At 66.7% G+C, this 17,685-nt stretch overlaps 1 protein-coding gene and 1 long non-coding RNA gene across 7 annotated transcripts; both read right to left on the bottom strand.

Moving 5' to 3' along the window:
- Positions 1–2,131: 2,131 nt before the first annotated feature.
- Positions 2,132–5,204, bottom strand: PIM3 (Pim-3 proto-oncogene, serine/threonine kinase). The gene is made up of 6 exons (XM_055395672.2): positions 4,842–5,204; positions 4,605–4,714; positions 4,466–4,516; positions 4,018–4,387; positions 3,300–3,476; positions 2,132–3,230 (listed from the first exon to the last, which is right to left on the bottom strand). The coding sequence occupies exons 1-6, from the start codon at positions 4,924–4,926 to the stop codon at positions 3,043–3,045; spliced, it is 981 nt and encodes a 326-aa protein (XP_055251647.1). The 5' UTR covers positions 4,927–5,204; the 3' UTR covers positions 2,132–3,042.
- Positions 5,205–5,465: 261 nt separating this feature from the next.
- Positions 5,466–15,063, bottom strand: LOC129536644 (uncharacterized). Of its 6 annotated transcripts, XR_008681846.2 has the most exons (6): positions 14,787–15,043; positions 13,878–14,201; positions 11,286–11,541; positions 11,129–11,185; positions 10,690–10,849; positions 5,466–6,745 (listed from the first exon to the last, which is right to left on the bottom strand). It is a non-coding gene; the product is annotated as an uncharacterized LOC129536644 (long non-coding RNA). The 6 variants fall into 6 exon arrangements; XR_016037733.1 differs by having other exon boundaries at positions 11,129–11,541; XR_016037734.1 differs by lacking the exon at positions 11,286–11,541.
- Positions 15,064–17,685: the final 2,622 nt, after the last annotated feature.

The raw sequence follows: 17,685 nt of genomic DNA, 5'->3' as shown, positions 1-17,685 counted from the left end.
GACCCCAGTCGGCCCGCACCCCAGCACTGCTCCCGCAGTACTGCCCGGGGCTGGCGAGCAGGACTGTGTGGGGCCCGGCCCCTCCCAGCCACGGTGCTGAGGGTCAGGCAGGCGGGCGGCCCTCTCACGGGCCTGTGTGGGGCCCGTCCCCTCCCAGCTGCGGTGCTGTGAGGGTCAGGCAGGCGGGCGGCCCTCTCGCTGCTGCCTGTCCAGGCTCTGTGCCGCTTCGGGGGCTGCCCAGCCTCTCCCTTCGTTTCCTTCTGCGCTCTCTGCAGCATGGAGGTTCCACTGGCCAGGGTCTGGACGCCCAGAGGGCCTGCCTGGGACCACTTCCCTTTTCTGAGAAGCTGGGGCACCAAAGCCACGCCAAGGTTTCGTTTCAGGGGCTGCGGTGGAGGAAAGAAACTTAGTGAGGCCCGGCCAGCTGTGGCGGGTGGGTTTCGACCTGCCATCCGGACTCTCGCCCAGAAGCTGAGCCAGCGCCCACCAGCCCGGCGCACACCAGCCCGGCTCACTACCGGGGAGGGGCGCACAGGAGCAGGGTGGGGGCCCACAGCGTGCCAGGCCTCCCTTCTTCCCAAGGGAACCCCTGAGGGCGAGCCGTGAGCAGGCGGTTCTAAGGGAGGCTCAGTACTAAACTGGCTGAGATGTTAAAGGCGAATGGAGATGGGGGACCAGCCTGGCGGAGCAGAGCCTCTGGACAGGGCAGCCTCTGGAGCAAGGCTGCGGGGAGAAGCCCACGAGCTGGCAGCCTCAAGGGGGGCTGGGGTCCTGCCTGCAGGAACAGCCTCGTCCTGGTCCCCAGAGGCCCTGGGTCAGAGGAGCCCCTTCTCCCTGCCCCCCATCCCAGGCCCAACGGACAGGCCTAGTTCTGATCAGTAGAACAAACCCCACCCCTGCAGGGGGCCTGCACATGCCAGGAGCACAGGCCGGCCTGGCAAGTGGGCCCCTGATTCTGGGAGCCTCCTCGCTTTTCAGGCTGGCTGCAGCACCCGGAGACTAGACAGGGGGTGCCTCCCACTCCCCACGGTTCGACTGGGCCCCATGCTGAGACGAGCTGGACGGTCTGGCGGGCACACTGATGTAGCATGGGTGTAAATGCACGGCGTGCCCAAGACCAGCCCAGCACCCTCCGCTGCAAGTGGGGACCAGCAGCATCACGACACGGGGTCACTGTCACCAGAATGGGGGTGCTCGTCCTTCACCCTGAGCGTCCTGCTCCTGGGAGGGGCCTGGGAGGATGTGGGCAGGCTGGCTAGACCAGGGCCGTGGGCAGAGTCTCCAGGGCGTCCACTCACATTGGGTGGCCTCCCAGGAGCCAGGAACCTCAGGAGCAGCCCCTGGGGAGACCCCTGGCCCCAGGCAGGCCACGAAGAGCTGCTGAGTCCCTGAATGGCCCAGCCAGGAGCCCCCACCCCTGCCCACCAGAAGGGTTTTCCAGCTTCACTTTCCATAAGCTCTTGCCTCTGCTTTAATCTTTGACCCCACATTTCTGGCCCAGGTCTGTTCCCAGGGCTTTCTAGCAGGCCTGCGCTCTGGGCTCCGGCCGTGTGCCTGGCCCCACTGGACTGGCTGGACGGCTTCCTTACTGGGCCCCTGGTGCCCCACTCACTACCCCTGCAGAGGATGCTCATGGAGGGGGCGCGGCGGGGCAGGGAATGCCAAACCCTTCACAGCCCCCCAGGCCCCACACGCTGGTGCGTTTCCACCTGGACTTGGCCATGGCTCCTGCCACCACCTCACCCTGCACCTGTTAGGCCAAGACCCAACCACGCCCACCTGCATTCTCTTGGCAAACTTTTACCCATCCTTCAGAACCCCTTCCAGCCTCTTGGGGCCACTGCCAGACAAGGCTCCAGATTGGGGCTGGCAATGACCCCCCCAGACGCAGCTCCCTGCTCCTCTCCCAGGGGCCCTGAGGGCACAGCATGTTACCCACTCCCCAGGGTGCAGTCGGTCAGAGAAGGGGGTGGCAGGGAGGCCAACACTGGGAGGGAAGCGTCTGAGCCCCCTCACGCTGCTGCCTTCCCCACAAAAAAAGCAAAGAGTGTCACACAGGGACCAGAGGCCCCTTCTCCCCAAACCTCCTCCCCTCTTACTCCAGACTAGCCCAGAAAACACAAGACGTCGGTTTAATACAAAACAATTTAATTGAAATACCTGTATAAAAAAATAGGATTTCCAGACATCTCACTTTTGAACTGAAAGAAGCCCCTATCCACAGCTGCTGAAATAAATTAAAGGCTTGAGACTCTTTCCCCCCACCCCCAGCCTCCAGAGCCAACAAGCAGACTGTACAATGTCAATAATTTAAAACCCACCCCTCAGGCGCAGGGCCTCGAGGTGGCAGGGTCACCCACACCCCTTAAATTAGCCGCTGTACCAGCCCACCTCCTGACAGACATGGGAAGGATTGGGGCCTGGGGTCCGCACACACAGCCACCCACCTCCTCCGCCCACAGGCCTTAAGGAGGTAGGGCTGCTGGGAGGGAGAAACTTTGACAAATAAATTAAATAAATAGCCCTCCTCAGGGTCACACCATAAATAAGACGTCTGCACACGCACACACATCAGGTGGGTGGGCGGGCAGCAAGGCCTGAACGTTGCATTGCTTGTGCACAGTCGTGCCCAGACCAACACCGAGACATTGCGGGGAGGGGGGGGTCACGAGGGACCCTGTGCCCAGGTGAGACGAGGCCACAGGACTCGGGGGTGCTCCTTGTCCAACACGGCAGACGCAGAGGCGCTGGGGCGGTCAGGGCCCCCTCCAGAGTGGCACAGGAGAGGGACGGCCTCAGGTCAAGCGCCGGCGGTGGGCAGGCAGCACCTGGCTTGGTTCGGAGTGTCTTTGGACAGACAGAGCTTGAGAAAACCAAGTCCCGTGAGAGCAGCGTTCGAAAAGGCACTCAAAGCAAAGGAGATGGGTTGGTGCCAAAGGCAAAGGTCACCAGGGGTCAGAGATCACTGCTTTCAAAAATGAGCAGACAGCCTGGTCAGGGTAGGGGGTCCCTCCGGCCCCCGCAGCCAGGCGCAGGCCCTGCTCACAAGCTCTCACTGCTGGAGGTGGTGCTGGCCCCGTCATCGGTGTCCAGGGCGCAGAGCCGCAGGTCGCAGCTCTCTGGGGTGCCCCCCTCAGCCCCCAGCATCCAGGGGTGGGCAGAGATCTGGTCCAGCGAGGGCCGCTCCGAGGGCCGCAGAGACAGACACCACTTTATGAGCTGCTGGCACTCTGAGGGGGAGAAGAGGGTCAGCACGAGGCCTGCCGCGCCCCCCGCGCCCGGCCCAGCCCCCCACACACCTGGGGAGACCCTCCTCCGGAAGAAGAGGCGGCCCCGGAGGATCTCCTCGTCCTGCTCGAAAGGGATGTCCCCGCACACCATGTCGTAGAGCAGCACACCCAGGGACCACACGGTGGCCGAGCGCCCGTGGTAGCGGTGGTAGCGGATCCACTCCGGGGGGCTGTACACGCGGGTGCCTGGAGGACACGCGGGACTCAGCACGCCCGCCCCGGGGCAGCGGCCGGCAAGATGACACACACGCGCGCGCCCAGCGCCCGCACTCCCGGCGGATCCTCTCCGCAGCTGACCCTCTCCGAGGCGGAGCCAGAGGGCTGGGCCGCCGCGACATCCTGCCCCTCCTCCCCCGGAAAACCCCGGCGGGCGGGGCCTCCCGGGCGCCCCGCCCCCCAGCTGCCCGGCGCGGGCGGCGGGTCACGTGAGCGCGGGCTCGGGTTTCACAACAAACAGATGTGAGGTGAGGATTCGGGCGGGGCGGGGAGCCCCGGCTTCCCTGGCTCCGCAATGCGGGCATTCCTGCGTTGCGCCCCCACACTCCGCGCGCGCGCGCGGAGTCCAGGCTCCCGGCCGGGCCAAGGGAGTCCAGAGCCCACCGCGCGCCCCCACCCACCGGGCACAACGGCTCGAGAGCCCGCTCTGGCCGTGTACGCAAGCGAGCCGGCGCGGCGCGCGGCCCCAACAGTCGCCAGCCCCCCGGCCCTCCCCGAGGAGAGCGCTCACCGTCGAAGTCGGTATAGACCGTGTCGCGGAGCAGCGCGCCCGAGCCGAAGTCGATGAGCTTGAGCTCGCCCGAGCGCAGGTCCACCAGCAGGTTCTCGTCCTTGATGTCGCGGTGCACGACCCCGCAGCTGTGGCAGTGGCGCACGGCGGCCAGCACCTGCGCGAAGAAGCGGCGCGCCAGGGCCTCGTCGAGGGCGCCGCGCTCCGTGATGAAGTCAAACAGGTCTTGCGACGGCTCGGGCCGCTCCAGCACCAGCAGGAAACCGTCGGGCCGCTCGAACCAGTCCAGCAGGCGGATGACCCCGCGCGCGCCGCCGGCCGCGCCCACCTTGCGTAGCAGCACCACCTCCAGCGGCACCACCGCGCCGGCCTAGGGGACACGGCGGTCAGCGCGCTCCGCCCGGTTCCCGCGCCCCCCGCTCCGCCCGGCGCCCCCGCCTGCGCTTACGATGCTGCCCCACTCGGTCACCCGCTCCTTCACCACGTGCTTCACGGCCACCTAGGGAGAGGGGACCCGTGGTCAGGCCCGCGACGACGCAACGACGCGCGCGGGTCGACAATCCCGGGTGCCCGGCGGCCAGACTCACCGGGAGCCCGTCAGCGATACGGCTGCCAGCGTAGACCGTGCCGAAGCCGCCGCTGCCCAGCACGGCGCCCACCTGGTACACCTTCTCGAAGCTCTCCTTTTCCGCCTTGGCTGTGGGGAGCCCACAAGCAGGGTTGGGGCGGCTGGGGACCCCGGCCCCGGTCTCCCCCGGCCCCGAGTGTGCCCCAGAACCCGGTCCCCCGACCCTAGTGCGCCCCAGGCCCGCGCCGCCGCACACCTGGCTGCAGGATCTTCACCGGGAGGTGGTCCACGCCGCCCGGCCCGCACAGGTGCGCCAGGGAGCCGAACTTGGAGAGCAGCATCGCGGGCGGCGGCGGGCGCGGGCCCCGGCTCCAGGTCTCCGCGCCGCCTCTCGCCCGGCCCGGCTCCCCGCCCGGCGGCGGACGCGGGCGGGCGGCCGGCCTCTCGGGACCGCGCGGAGCCCCGACCCGGAGAGCGGGAGGGCGCGCCGGCCTCCGAGCTCGGGCGAGGCCGCCCGCGCGGCGCAGTGCCCGGCAAAGCCCCGCGTGGACCGCGCGGACGAGCCGCAGGCAGAGCCGCTCACACGCGCCGGCCGCCGCGCCCCGGGGTTTTGGGCCGTGGCCGCGCGTATCACTCCGCGGGGGCGGGCCAAACCGGGCCCCGCCCCCTCCTCCCGGGCGGCGGCGCGAGGACAGCGGCGCGCCTTCCGGGGTGGGCGGGGCGGACCGAGGGCGCGGCGAGCCGGATGGGACTAGCTGGCGGGAGCGAGGCCGCGGAGGCGCACGGCCTGTCACTCCTCCGCGCGCAAAAGGACGCCCGCTCCCGAGCTGCTCCCGCGCTCGGGGCGGGGCCGCGGGAGCCAATGGGAGCCCGCGTTTGCGAAGGGCACGGGTCCTAGCCAATGGCGACGCCCGGGCGGGGCGGGGTCGCGGGAGCCAATGGGAGCCCGCGTTTACGAAGGGCAAGGGGCCTAACCAATGGCGACGCCCGGGCGGGGCGCGGCCCCGCCCCAGGCCGCGCTGGGAAGGTCACCGGCGAGACGGGTCAGGCGCCGGCGGCCCCGCAGGGAATGAAGCGGCTGGGCTGCGAGGAGCCGCGGGAGTCGGGAGGCGGCTTTCGGTGCCCCGGGCTGTGCTCGTGCCCCCTGAGCGGTCCGTGCCCCCCTACTCGAAACCCCCGCCTGGGGTGAGGCTCCGTCCTGCCCACCCCGGGCCACAGTCCCCACTCGGCCTGACCTCACACCTGCAGCCCGAGGGCCTTCCTGACCGTTCCTGCCCCCGGGGACCTTTGCCCTGCTGTCCCCGTGCCTGCAGGGCCCTCCCCTGCGCTCCAGCCACCTGGCTGCCCACCAGGCCGAGCTGCCGTCCACCTTACCAGGGAGGCAGGCCACCTTGACCGCCTGTGTCAGGGCTGGCATCAGCCCAGTTCTTCACGGCCGTGGTCTGGACCTGAGCCCATTCTCCGCCTTCTGTACAGCACAGACCCATCCGGCCCCACGGGTTCGCCGACCTCAGCCCAAGGTCAGCACTGGCCTGAGCAGCTCAGGTGTGAGCAGCCGTCTGCCAGCCCCCCTGGCTGAGCTCAGGATGCCCACTGCTTCCCACAGCCCTCCAGGGAGGATTGAGGATTGGGGGAGCCAAGAGGTCAAGGTGCTGGTCCTTCTGGCATTGCAGGGACTCGGTGTGGCCCCTGGGGGCCAGGCTGGGGTCACATCATTGCAACCCCATCCCTTGGCCCCCCAGAGGTTGCCTTCAGGTGTGCCCTCCAAGCATGTGCCTCAGAGGCTGTTTCCAGCCTGCTGGCTCCCTCAGCATACCCAGGCTGCCCTAAGTCACACCCCTTTGTGGCCACCGTCACTGACCCAGGGCAGAGAGTGGACCTTGCACTGCTACAACTCGTGGGTTCTTATCTTCCTGGAGCTCTGTCCACCGCCCTCCTGCCAAGTGGACATGAGGCCAGGGCCAGGGCTGCCAGTTCACCACGGACCTCAGGCTGGTAAGAGCTACTCACAGGGTCAAGTCCAAGGCAGGGTGCCCACCTCTGCAGTGGAGTCCAGAGACTCCCATCTTCTTGTGGGTTTTTCTTGGGGACCAGGGGGTGGTCCACAGGGTGTTCCTCCTGGGGCTGCTTCAGGTTCCTGGACCCATAGCCTGTCCTGGGCTGGGGAGAGAAGGAGTGCTGTAGAGTGTCCTGGGTCTCGGTATCAAAATGTGACTCTGAGGGCAATTCCAACTCTGTCAACAGGGGCCAAAGCCTCCTGTGGCCTCCCCTGTGGGCCACCAGCCCCCCATGTGAACGCTTTGAGTGTCCTGACCTTGGGAGTCAGGCTTGGGAGGCTGGCAGCCTGGGATGAGGCCACCCCTGCCCCCACCAGCTCCGGAGTCTTGATCTGAACACCCTGAATCTCCTCAAACTCTGAGCAGGGTTCACTCTCCTTCAGAAAGGGGCAATGTGTGTCTCTCTTCCCCCAGCCCTAAGGTGGGCTGAGCCACCTCTGGAAGCCCCTGGGGTCTCTGGGAGTGGGGAGGGGTCCCCCGCCTGGTCTGGGAGTGGAGGAGAGAGCAGGAGGCGACCTCTTTCCCGACATGGAAGTTTACTCAGAGCCTTCGTCTCTTGCGGACGTGCTGGGGTGTGTGTGTCCTGCATGCACTTTGAGTCCCTGAGGGTCAGAACGGACCCAGATCCCCCTCCCTACCAGGGGCTGTCCTGCAGGGGCCCTCTTTCAGGTCCTGTCTGGCCCAGGAATAGGCCTGAGATGACCCCGCCCAGTGGGCAGGACTCAGGCAAGGTGCTGCCCACCTTCTCTGGTTCTACCCTGCTGGGAGGCATGGCCCACCCCATTTCTCAGCTTGGCACATGGAGGCTCTGAGGGATTTTCTCAGATGCAGGGCCCCTGCCCTCTTTACACAGGAAGGTAAAGCCAGGTTTGAGCCCCAAGGGCCCCTCGCTCTTCTGCCCCAGGCACCACCCTTGGTCAGTTACCCCAGGCCACCTCTTCACTGCAGGTTTGATCCACACCCCTCTCCCAGCCACATCCCCACAGGGCAGGATGTCAAGCCCTGCCTGTTTTTTCCTGGTTCCTGGAAGGCCCATCCGGTGGGCCTTAAAAATAGCTCTGGGCCCCACAGGCGGGCCTGGCCAGGTCAGCAACTTCATGGGCAGCAGAGCTGGGGCCACTCCTGCAGCTATGGGAGGAGCTCCCAGAGGCGGGCTCAGCTGAGGCGGAGGCAGCAGGCCACCTCGCTGACGGCAGAGACCGGGCTGGTCCCTTGGCCCCCGCCACCCCGGGCACGCCCACGGTTCAGGCCGGCGTGCTGTGAGCCCCCACGTCCCATCGGGCCATCCTGCAGAGGGGCTGCCTCGCATGGGGGCCAGGTGCTTCTTCAGGCTTCCGGTGTCTTCTCAAGGCAGGTGTTTCCTAAGTGTGGGGAGCAACTTGGATCCTCCCAGGGGGGCTGCAGCCCCACCCCACCCTGGAAACAGCCCTTCCTGGCCCTGCACAGCCCCACAAGGTCACCCTGCCCTGGGGGCAGGAGGGGTGGCTGTTGCCATGGTGACCAGAGCCAGGCTGTCCTCCCTGGATGAGGGAGAAAGAGGAGGCTGGAGGGCACGTAGCCTCAGTCTCCAGCCTGTCTCCCATCCACACACATACACATTTATGCACACTCATGCACACATTCATACACACGGACACTTGACACTCAGGGACACTCAGGGATACTCACGGACACTCATGCACACATTCATGCACACAGATGCTCATGCACACGGACAGTCATGCGCTCTCAAGGACATTGACACACACGGACATTCCTACACACCATGAACACGTGCGCATTCATGGACACTCATACACACTCAAGGACACGCACACACATGTCTGTATGCATACTCACAGACATACAGTCATACCACGAGCACTCGTGCACACTCGTGCACACTCAGACATTCATCCACGTGGCTACTCACACGGCCATGCATGCACACATTCATACAGACACTCATGCACAATCATGCACACGTTCATATACACTCATGCACACGGACACTCAAGGACACTCATACGCGTGGATGCTTACACTTGCGGACATGCATACACACGGGTACTCACACACACGTGGATGCGCACACACCATCACATGCTTTCAGACACGCTCACGGTCAGGTGTCACAGCAGGGAGCAGGGGACAGCACAGGCTCCGGGTCTGGGCCCTCGTCCCCCTCGCTCCCCCAAGTCCCCGTGCCGGCAACCAGGGCCTCCTCATCCGGCCCCTCCAGCTGACCCTGGCCATCCTGTGGGGTTGCTCGGCCCTGCCCTGGACTCTCCATGCCCCTCCACTCAGCCCGTGCCTGGAGGACTGCCTCCCTGCCCCTGACCGCTGTCTGTGTCCCCTTGGCACCCAGGTCTGCCCGGCACCCGCATGTCACTGTCCCGCCTCCCATCCTCCAGGGCAGCCCTGCCGGCAGGGTCAGCCGGTGACTCCCACCCCTGAGTCCTGTCCCAGCTCCACCCCCGTGCCGGAGCCCTCTGCAGCCCGCGGGGCCTGGCTGAAGCGCCCAGCTTGACCCCAGTGCCGTCTGGCTGACCCCAGGCCGGGCTCTGGGAGCTCCGCACCCAGTGCAGGCTGCACGCCTGGCGGCACAGGTGTCCCTGTGGCTGCGGCCGGGCCGAAGCGGGAGGGGCCTTCCCTCTGGCCCCCTCTGCCTCTGTCCTGGCCTCTCACCCACCAGGGAGAGGAACCAGCAGAGCTGGCGTTTCGCAATGTGCCCCAGAGGCGACTGGGCCGGGCCTGCACTGGGGCCAGAGTCAGTGGGGTCTGCGGCTGGCGGCCTATGGGAACCCGGTCCCCCTGCCCGGGAGCCCCCTGCCTGACCTGAGCCCAGGCCGAGTTCAAGAGCTGCCGCCTCCTCTCGGTACCCACCTCCTGCCACCCTTGTGCATGCCGCCTCAGGCCACCTGGCCGTGGTCACCTGGGTCACCAAGGGGACCTCGAAAAATCAGCGATGCTGCGGATGCCCAACCTGGGGAGAGGCTGGAGTCCCCGTGGATCTGACCCCGAACCCAGCGGGGCTGGAGCCCCACCCCAGCCTGGGGGTGGCGGTGATGGGAGCAGTGACCAGACCTTGGGGACCGCCCGGGCCGCAGGGGTGGTGTCCTCACCTCGGCCCTCCGTCAGGCTCCGGGGCCAGGCCTCCCTGGGCAGTGGGCACAGCCTTGGCCCTGGACCAGCTCTCTGGCCACTTTGCTGGGGCCTCACCCCGCTCACCCTGCCTGGGGGTCCCTTTTGAGGGGGCTCTGGCCACCCCTGAGCAGGCCGGGAGGAGGAGCCAGTCAGACGAGCTTCCTGACTGCGCAGTGGACGCCTAAGACTTGTCCTGGGCCCAGGCCCAGATTTCACAGAGTCTGGGGGCTCCTGGATAGGGAGGCCCGGGGCAGGGCCCAGCAGAGTGGCAGCTCAACCACCTCTGTGCCGAGATCCTCAAGGTCAAGGAGCCCAGCTTGGGTGGGACTGGGGCAGAGGGGACTGCTTACCCCAAAGGCCCAGGCCATGGGACAGGGGGCTGGGGGCAGTGGGGCCACCCTCTGCAGGAGCCCTGTGCCCCAACCCAGCAGCAGACGCAGCCTTTGAGACCCGGCCAGGGAGCCTCAGGCGGCCTTTGTGGGTGGTGCTGGGCGGGTTGGGTCCCATCGTCAGCTCTGCTCGGCCCCTAGCATGGACGAGGAAGGACACAGGAGAGGACTTGCAGGGGGGCCCCCGCGGAGCAGGAGGCTGGGCTGCCGGCCTGTGTGTTCCTCTGGCTTGCGTGCGGTTCCAGGGGCCGTGCGGGGCCCATGTTGGGGGCTTTCCGGAGGAGCAGGCAGAGTGCGGCTGAGTCTGGAGGACTGAACCAGGATAGGGGAGGGGCCCGCAGCCGGGCAGGGTCAGAGCTGTGCCTCTGGGAGCCAGCCAGGGGCCGGTGGAGACCTTGGGTCCCAGGGCCCGCGGCAGGAATGACCTCGTCTTGGGGGAGTTTCATTCAGTCCTGGGATGAATGGTCAGACCACACTCAGGCCACAGAAAACTGCCCGCTCAAGTGAACCTTCAGGCTGTCAGAGCACCGACCTGGGAGGGCCTTGTCACAGCAAACACGGGATCAAGACACAGCGACGGCCTTGGAGACACATGCCGGGTGAGCATTTGCTGTGTGACTGCTCAGGCTCAGCACACGCATGCACCGCCCATTCCACGCTCATACCACGTCACAGAGAGCGGTGTCTGGGGGCTGTTGGAGAGAAGGATGAGCCCCTGGGTGGCAGCTGGCCCCGCCAGGAAGACAGGAGGCTGCCACTGCCAAGGCGGGAGCCTTGCCCAAGAATGGATCAGGCTTGGAAAGCAGAGCAGGAGGGATGACAGTTTCAGGTCAGGCTTGATCCGGCCCCTCCCTGCCAGCCCCAGGCCGCACCCACACAGCTCAGAGCCCAAAAGCCTGGCGCCCCAGTCCCTGAGGTACCCTCCTTTAAGGGTTTGGAAATAAGACAGCTAGGGAAGAGCCCCCCCACACCTGGGCTCAGCGGTGGGGGGTCGTTGGTTCCAAGGAAGGCCCAGAATGGCCCAACTTCTGCTGGTGGAGAAAGAAGGCCGCATGGAGGACGGCTGCCTTCGTGGGGCTCAGCACCCTGCTCTGGGGCCCAGACTCCCCGGCCCAAGTAGAAGCTGACCTTCCTCACCCGCTGGAGCAGACCCAGGCCTGCGGGCAGCTGCTGAACCCTGGTGGCCCCAGGCTGAGCGTGGAGCCAGGCCAGAGCAGAGGCAGGCCTTCCAGTCTCTCCCCACTGCACCTCTGGCTGGAGGGACCCAGTCTGACTCCCAGGGGCAGCCCAGTGCCAGCCTGCTCAGGGCACCAAAGGGCCCAGGGCATTCAGATCAGAGCGCTGCCTGCCGGGAATGTCGGTGTTCAGCGGTTGCTAGCCAGGCCTGTGGGGGAGATGGGGAGAGACTGGCGACCCTGAGCCAGGCTGGGGCCTTTCCTGACTGACTGCGTAGTCCTGGGGGCTGGGAGGGAAGGGGGCAAAAGAGCTGTGAAAGGAGCTCCAGGGCTGCTGGAGCTCTGGGCCAGCCCCCCGAGTTCAGACTCAGCACTGACTGGGTGAGTCTGAGGGGCCCCTGAAGCCTGAGTCAGAGCTGTCCTTGTCTCCGCCCAGGGTTCCCTGGCACTCTGCTCCTGGGGCCCGAGGCGGCCTGGGCCGAGCATCCAGTTCAGGAGAAGTGACCGGGCTGGTCCAGACTCAGGGCCCCTCCTCGCGCGGGAGTGACAGTGGCGGGGGGCGGGGCGCAGGAGCTGAGTTGGTCTCTCCGAAGGGGGCACCTCCAACTGCCCGGCCCATCCCTAAATGCCCCGCACTCCCGCCGGCTTCCAGTGCCGGGGTGCTCAGGGCCCGGGGGCGCCTCAGTGGCTGGTCAGCCAGGCCCAAGGCCCAGGCAGCAACACACCACGTGTGCACGTGCAGTGGCCGGCCTGTGCAACCCCGGGGGGTGGTGTGCGGGCACCCAGTGGCCCCCCGTCCACGTGCCCTCTGGGACCTCCTTCCCACTCCTCAGCCCCGTGCCAGCCTGCCAGGCACCACGGCCAGGCAGCCTCCAGGCTTGTAGTGCCGGCCCCTCCTCCCCAGGAGGCACGGGGAAGCCGTCCCACCCGCTCCGGAGGGAGGAGGCTGGGGCGCTGCATGGCGTGTGGCCGGGGGTGGACACACAGGACCCCCGTCCAGAGGGGAGCCCTAAAAGCCCACAGCAGCCGTCCCACCTCCCCTGCCCCACCCTCCCCCCGTGGGGGCACCGGGGGCAGGGCCCGCTCCCTGTGGAGGTCTGCAGAGGCCGGGCTGGGATCGGCGGGAAGGAGACCAAACCCGGAGCATGGGTGCCTGGGCAGCTGGGGAGTGGCGCGCCTGGGGGTGAGTGGTGGGGGGAGCTGGGGCGGGGCACTGTGACAGCCCGCCTCGCGGTAGGCACATCCCTGGGCCTGTGGGACGGACCGTGCCTGTGGACAGCTGCTGAGTCATCACAGGGAAATGAAAGGAATGGGAAGAATTCTGTACTTGCTCCCTGGCCAGCCTCCCCACCCTCAGGAAACCCCCATCCCAGGCCAGCAGCCCCTCACTTCCCGCTGCTCAGGGCTGCCTGGCTCCCACCCCAGGCCTGACCCCAGGCAGCAGCCTTGGCATCCTGCCTGCTGGACCCTGGGCCGGGGTGGGGGGTGTGGTGGCCAGGATGTCCAGCAGGCCCACGGAGGCCCCCGCACCAGCACTCCCCACTCCTCTCGGGGGCCTGGCCTCTCACGGTCTGACTGGCTCCGGACAGGGGTCAGGGCAGGTGGCCCCCAGGGGTGGGTGCCGTGACCCTGGAGGTTCCCTGCAGAGTCCATCCTCCAGTGAAGCGGGCCCTTCAGTCACTCCCCAGCACTGCTGGTTGAGATTTGAGGGGGGCTGCAGGCATCCCCGGCTTCCTGCGTGTTTCAGTGGTAAAGTCTGCCTGCCAATTCAGGAGACAAAGTTTCTATCCCTGGGCCCAGAAGATCCCCTGGAGAAGGAAATGGCAACCCACTCCAGTATTCTTGCCTGGAGAATCCCATGGACAGAGGAGCCTGGTGGGCTACTGAGCCTGCTCGCAGGCACGCGGGTGGGCACCCCCACCCCAGCTGGGCCGAGGCCTCTGCCTTTGCCCTTCCTGAACCTGTGCCAGCCTGGCTCCCTGCTGCCTCCCAGTTGGAGCCCCACGGGAACCCAAGTGATGCCCATCCCAGCCCTCTGCCCACCACCCTCATCTGGGCGGTTCCCAGTGGCTGGCCTGGCAGCAGGGAGCCGCTGACTTGCAGTTTCTGAGACGCGCCAGTGCGGGGTTTCGACCAGGCCCAGGGCCCCTCCCAGGCAGGCAAGTCAGCTGCCTGGGGACCCAGGGCTGAGGCTGCTGCACGGGGCAGGAGAACAAGCCGACCTGGGGCCCCCACCGCTGCCCTAACCCTGGGATCCATCCTGGCCCCCCATCCCAGCCCTGGGCCCTCTGAGGCGGTGTTTGGAGTCTGCTCCTGAGCACCCCTCTTGCACCCAGAACCTCCTGTGGCTCCCTTGGTTGTCTCAGCATCGGTGGCCCCTGGGAGGGTACGGGGAGGTGCCCGTGTGCATGGCAGGTGGTGGTGCCTGGAGCCCACGCCTGGCGGCAGGGACCCCCTGCCAGCCGCCCAGCACCTCTGATGTTAACTCACAGTGATCCCCGCGCGGCCCTGAGCCCCATGCCTGGTCAGGCTGGGCCACACTGACCTGACCTCAGGGGCAGCTGCAGGAACTGGCTCTGGGTGCAGAGTGGGGTGCTGTTGGTCCAGCTCTGGGTCCAGTTTCCTCGCTGCCCTCCCGAGGCCGAGGCCCATCCTGCGGGGCAGCAGGGCAGGACGGGGCACTGCTCCCTCCCTGGACCTGCCCGCACGAGCCCTCCTCCTCCCGGTCCTCGGGTACAGGTGCCCGCTGAGGCTGCGTGGTGCTGTCCAGCTCGCAGGCAGGAAAACCCAGGCCAGGGCTCACCAGGACAGGACTGGGGGTGGCAGGGAAGCTTGGTGAGTGACAGGAGCGGCCGGCCCTGAGCCATCCCTGCGGAAGAATTTTTGGGGTCAAGGAGGTGTGGGTGGGGAAGAGAGATGGCTCCAGCCAGGGTGAAAGTGCCGGGAGTCACTGCGTCTTGGAGTTGGGGAGCCCGGAGCAGCACCCAGCAAGGTGCCCACAGCACGGGTGGGCTGGGCTGAGCAGCAGCCGTGGGGCCTCGGTGGAGGGTCTGCCTCCCAAAGGCCCACCTACCAGGACACTGGGGACCCCTGAGGGGACCCGGCTGCCTGCCCTGCCCCGGGCCTCTTGGTGAGGTTGAGCGTGTGGAGCTCAGCTCTGCCCTTGAGTGGTCAAGGGCCCTGAGAGTGCTGGCCAGGCTGCCCTTGGGCAGAGGCGGGGAGGCCACCGCCCCCAGCCAGGTCCGGGCCATCCCTGGCCTCCTGCCCGCCGTCCCTGTGGTTCTGACTTGGGAAGAGCGGACGGCAGCCTGCCGGCCCCCACCCGGAGCTGGGCCTTGAGGCAGGGCTGCTGGCCATGAGGCAGGCTGTGGCCTTTATCCCACCTGCTTCCTGGCTGGCTTCCAGTCCACACACACACACACACATACACACACACGTGCACACGCATACACACCTGGTCAGACCAGTTCCACCGGGCCAGCTCTCAGTCTGTGTCGGCCAGGCCTGTCCAGACACTGCACTCCTGTCCCAGACTCGGTTTCCCCGCCTGTGAGCTGGGCGGTCCTGCTGGCCTGAGGCCCTTGCTGGGCTGGGTGCACAGAGGGGCCTCCAGGTGGGGGGTAGGGGCGGGGAGCGGGAAGAGATGCCCTACCTTCTCCCACCCTCCAGGGCCCTTCCAGCCTGTGGACTCAGCCTCTCTGCCCTCCAGCTCTCCATTGCCAGTCACTTGCCCCGCCCTGCTCCATGGCCCACGCCCTGTGCTGGTGGGGACACGGGTCATCCCGCCCCCGGCGACCACTCCCTCTTCTGACACCCTGCTCCGAGGTTCCAGCTCCTTCCAGAGGCCAGGAGAGTGCTCTGCATGCCCCCGGGAGGACATGTGGGTCCCCTGTGTCCGGCCCCGGTGGGCCCCCACGGGTGCTGACCTGGCACCTGGAGGGGCCCGGGTAGATCCTGCACCCCGACTGGGGGTCTGTGTCCTTCATGACCTGCAGCCCAAGTGCGCTCCCCAATGGCGTGTCCAGCAGCTGGACACCCCGGCAGTCATGACTGTACCAGAGGCTTTGTTCTCTGGGCCACGGGGACACTGGGCAGCAGAGGGCCCCGGCACCAGCCCGGCGGCAGTGCCCAGGGCCTGCACCTACCTCTGGGACCCTGGACCCAATCCAGCCCTCCTGCCACGCCTCCCGCCTCTGGGTACCCCAGCAGGAAGCCAGCCCTTGCTGCCAAAGAACTTTGCTCTCAGGACCATCTCCCAGGCCTGGAGTGGCTGGTGGGGAGGGTCTCCTCGAAACCTGGTCTGGGGGCGGAGGGCAGGAAGCGGCGCAGTGCCAGAAACCCTGATCTGTGAGGCTGGGGAGTCCAGGGCCCAGAGGCCTTCAGGGGACCGCAGGAGAGCGCAGTGGGGGCGCAGGTCGGGAGTGTGGGGGTGGTCCAGGCAGGAGCTGCAGGGTCGGCAGCGGGCAGTGAGCGGGGGTTGGGGGACAGTCGGGGCACCGGGCCAGCAGGGAACAGGGCTGAAGGCGGCCGGGGCGGCTGAGCAGAGCCGCGCAGGGCCGGGGTCGCAGCGCGGGGTGGGCGTCAAGGGGACGGGCGCGGGGGGCGCGGCGGGGCTGCTCCGGGACACAGTGGCGCTTGTGTGGCGGCGCTTGCCGGCGGCCGGCGTCCTGAGCAGACGCCGCCCTGTTCCGGCCGCGCGCTGCGTTCCGGACCGCGGGGCCGTGCCAGCGGGCAGAAGAGTGGCCGGCTTCCCGCGGTCCACCGCGGCCGCTCCCCCGGCCCACCGGCCCCTCTGGGAGGGGTGGGTTGGCCGTGGCCTCTGTCACTCAGCCCGTGTCCCCCGGCCTGGCCATCCTGGCTGCAGGTGATGGACCCAGAAGCCGACCGACCCCAGCACGGGGCCCCCCCCCCCCCCCCGGGCCTGACGGCCGTCCTGGACCCAAAATCTGAGCCTTAGAGGGGCGGGCGTGGTGGGCACGCCCCTCGGGGTGAAGGCCCAGCAGGCTCGGCTGCGTTGGGCGGTGGGCTGTATCCCCGCCCTGTTTCCGGGAGGAGGCGGGGCACAGAGCTGAGCGCCCCTCCTGGGGCGGCTGAGAACAGTGAAGGCCGGCCTCCCCACCCAGGGGGGTTCCAGGAGGCTAGGAGGGGCCCGGCAGCATGGGGCTTCCAGGGGAGAGGCCGCGCGGCTGCACTGGCCACGGAGGCTGCAGAGAAGCCAAACAGGCCTTCTGGGTCTTCAGCAGAGGCTGCTCTGCCAGGCCCCAGCTCCACTCCCACCCCCGGGCAGGGGCGGGGGCTGCAGGACCCAAAGGGTTTTGATCTAAGGCCCCACCCTAGACAGGCCACAGCTCTCTAGCACCCTTGGGGAGGCCCCTGGAGAGGGCATTTGCATGACAAATGGGCTCCCAGGAAGCTGGTGCTCCTGTGCATGTGTGTGCGTGTGTGAGAGAGAGACCTGTGTGTGTGTGTGTGTGAGAGAGAGAGACCTGCGTGTGTGTGAGAGAGAGAGACCTGCGTGTGTGTGTGTATGTGTGTGTGTGCGTGTGTGTGTGCATGCACGCATGTGTGTGTGTGTGTGTGAGAGAGAGAGAGACCTGTGTGTGTGTGAGAGAGAGAGACCTGTGTGTGTGTGTGTGAGAGAGACCTGCGTGTGTGTGTGTGTGAGAGAGAGAGACCTGCGTGTGTGTGTGTGTATGTGTGTGTGCGTGTGTGTGTGCATGTGTGTGTGTGTGTGAGAGAGAGAGACCTGTGTGTGTGTGTGTGTATGTCTGTGTGCGTGTGTGTGTGCATGCACGCATGTGTGTGTGTGTGTGAGAGAGAGAGAGACCTGTGTGTGTGTGAGAGAGAGAGACCTGTGTGTGTGTGTGTGAGAGAGAGAGAGACCTGCGTGTGTGTGAGAGAGAGAGACCTGCGTGTGTGTGTGTATGTGTGTGTGCATGTGTGTGTGTGTGTGAGAGAGAGAGACCTGTGTGTGTGTGTGTGTGTATGTGTGTGTGCGTGTGTGTGTGCATGCACGCATGTGTGTGTGTGTGTGTGAGAGAGAGAGAGACCTGTGTGTGTGCGTGTGTGTGTGTGTGAGAGAGAGAGACCTGCGTGTGTGTGAGAGAGAGAGACCTGCGTGTGTGTGTGTATGTGTGTGTGCGTGTGTGTGTGTGTGAGAGAGAGAGACCTGTGTGTGTGTGTGTGAGAGAGAGAGACCTGCGTGTGTGTGAGAGAGAGAGACCTGCGTGTGTGTGTGTATGTGTGTGTGCGTGTGTGTGTGCATGCACGCATGTGTGTGTGTGTGTGAGAGAGAGAGAGACCTGTGTGTGTGCGTGTGTGTGTGTGTGTGAGAGAGAGACCTGCGTGTGTGT

This window comes from Moschus berezovskii, chromosome 6, assembly GCF_049115385.1.
Source record: "Moschus berezovskii isolate FMDL1 chromosome 6, NW_MosBer_1.0, whole genome shotgun sequence".
NCBI classification, from domain to species: domain Eukaryota; kingdom Metazoa; phylum Chordata; class Mammalia; order Artiodactyla; family Moschidae; genus Moschus; species Moschus berezovskii.
The sequence above is the reverse complement of the archived record's forward strand: the minus strand, read 5'-3'. Positions and strand labels throughout refer to the sequence as shown.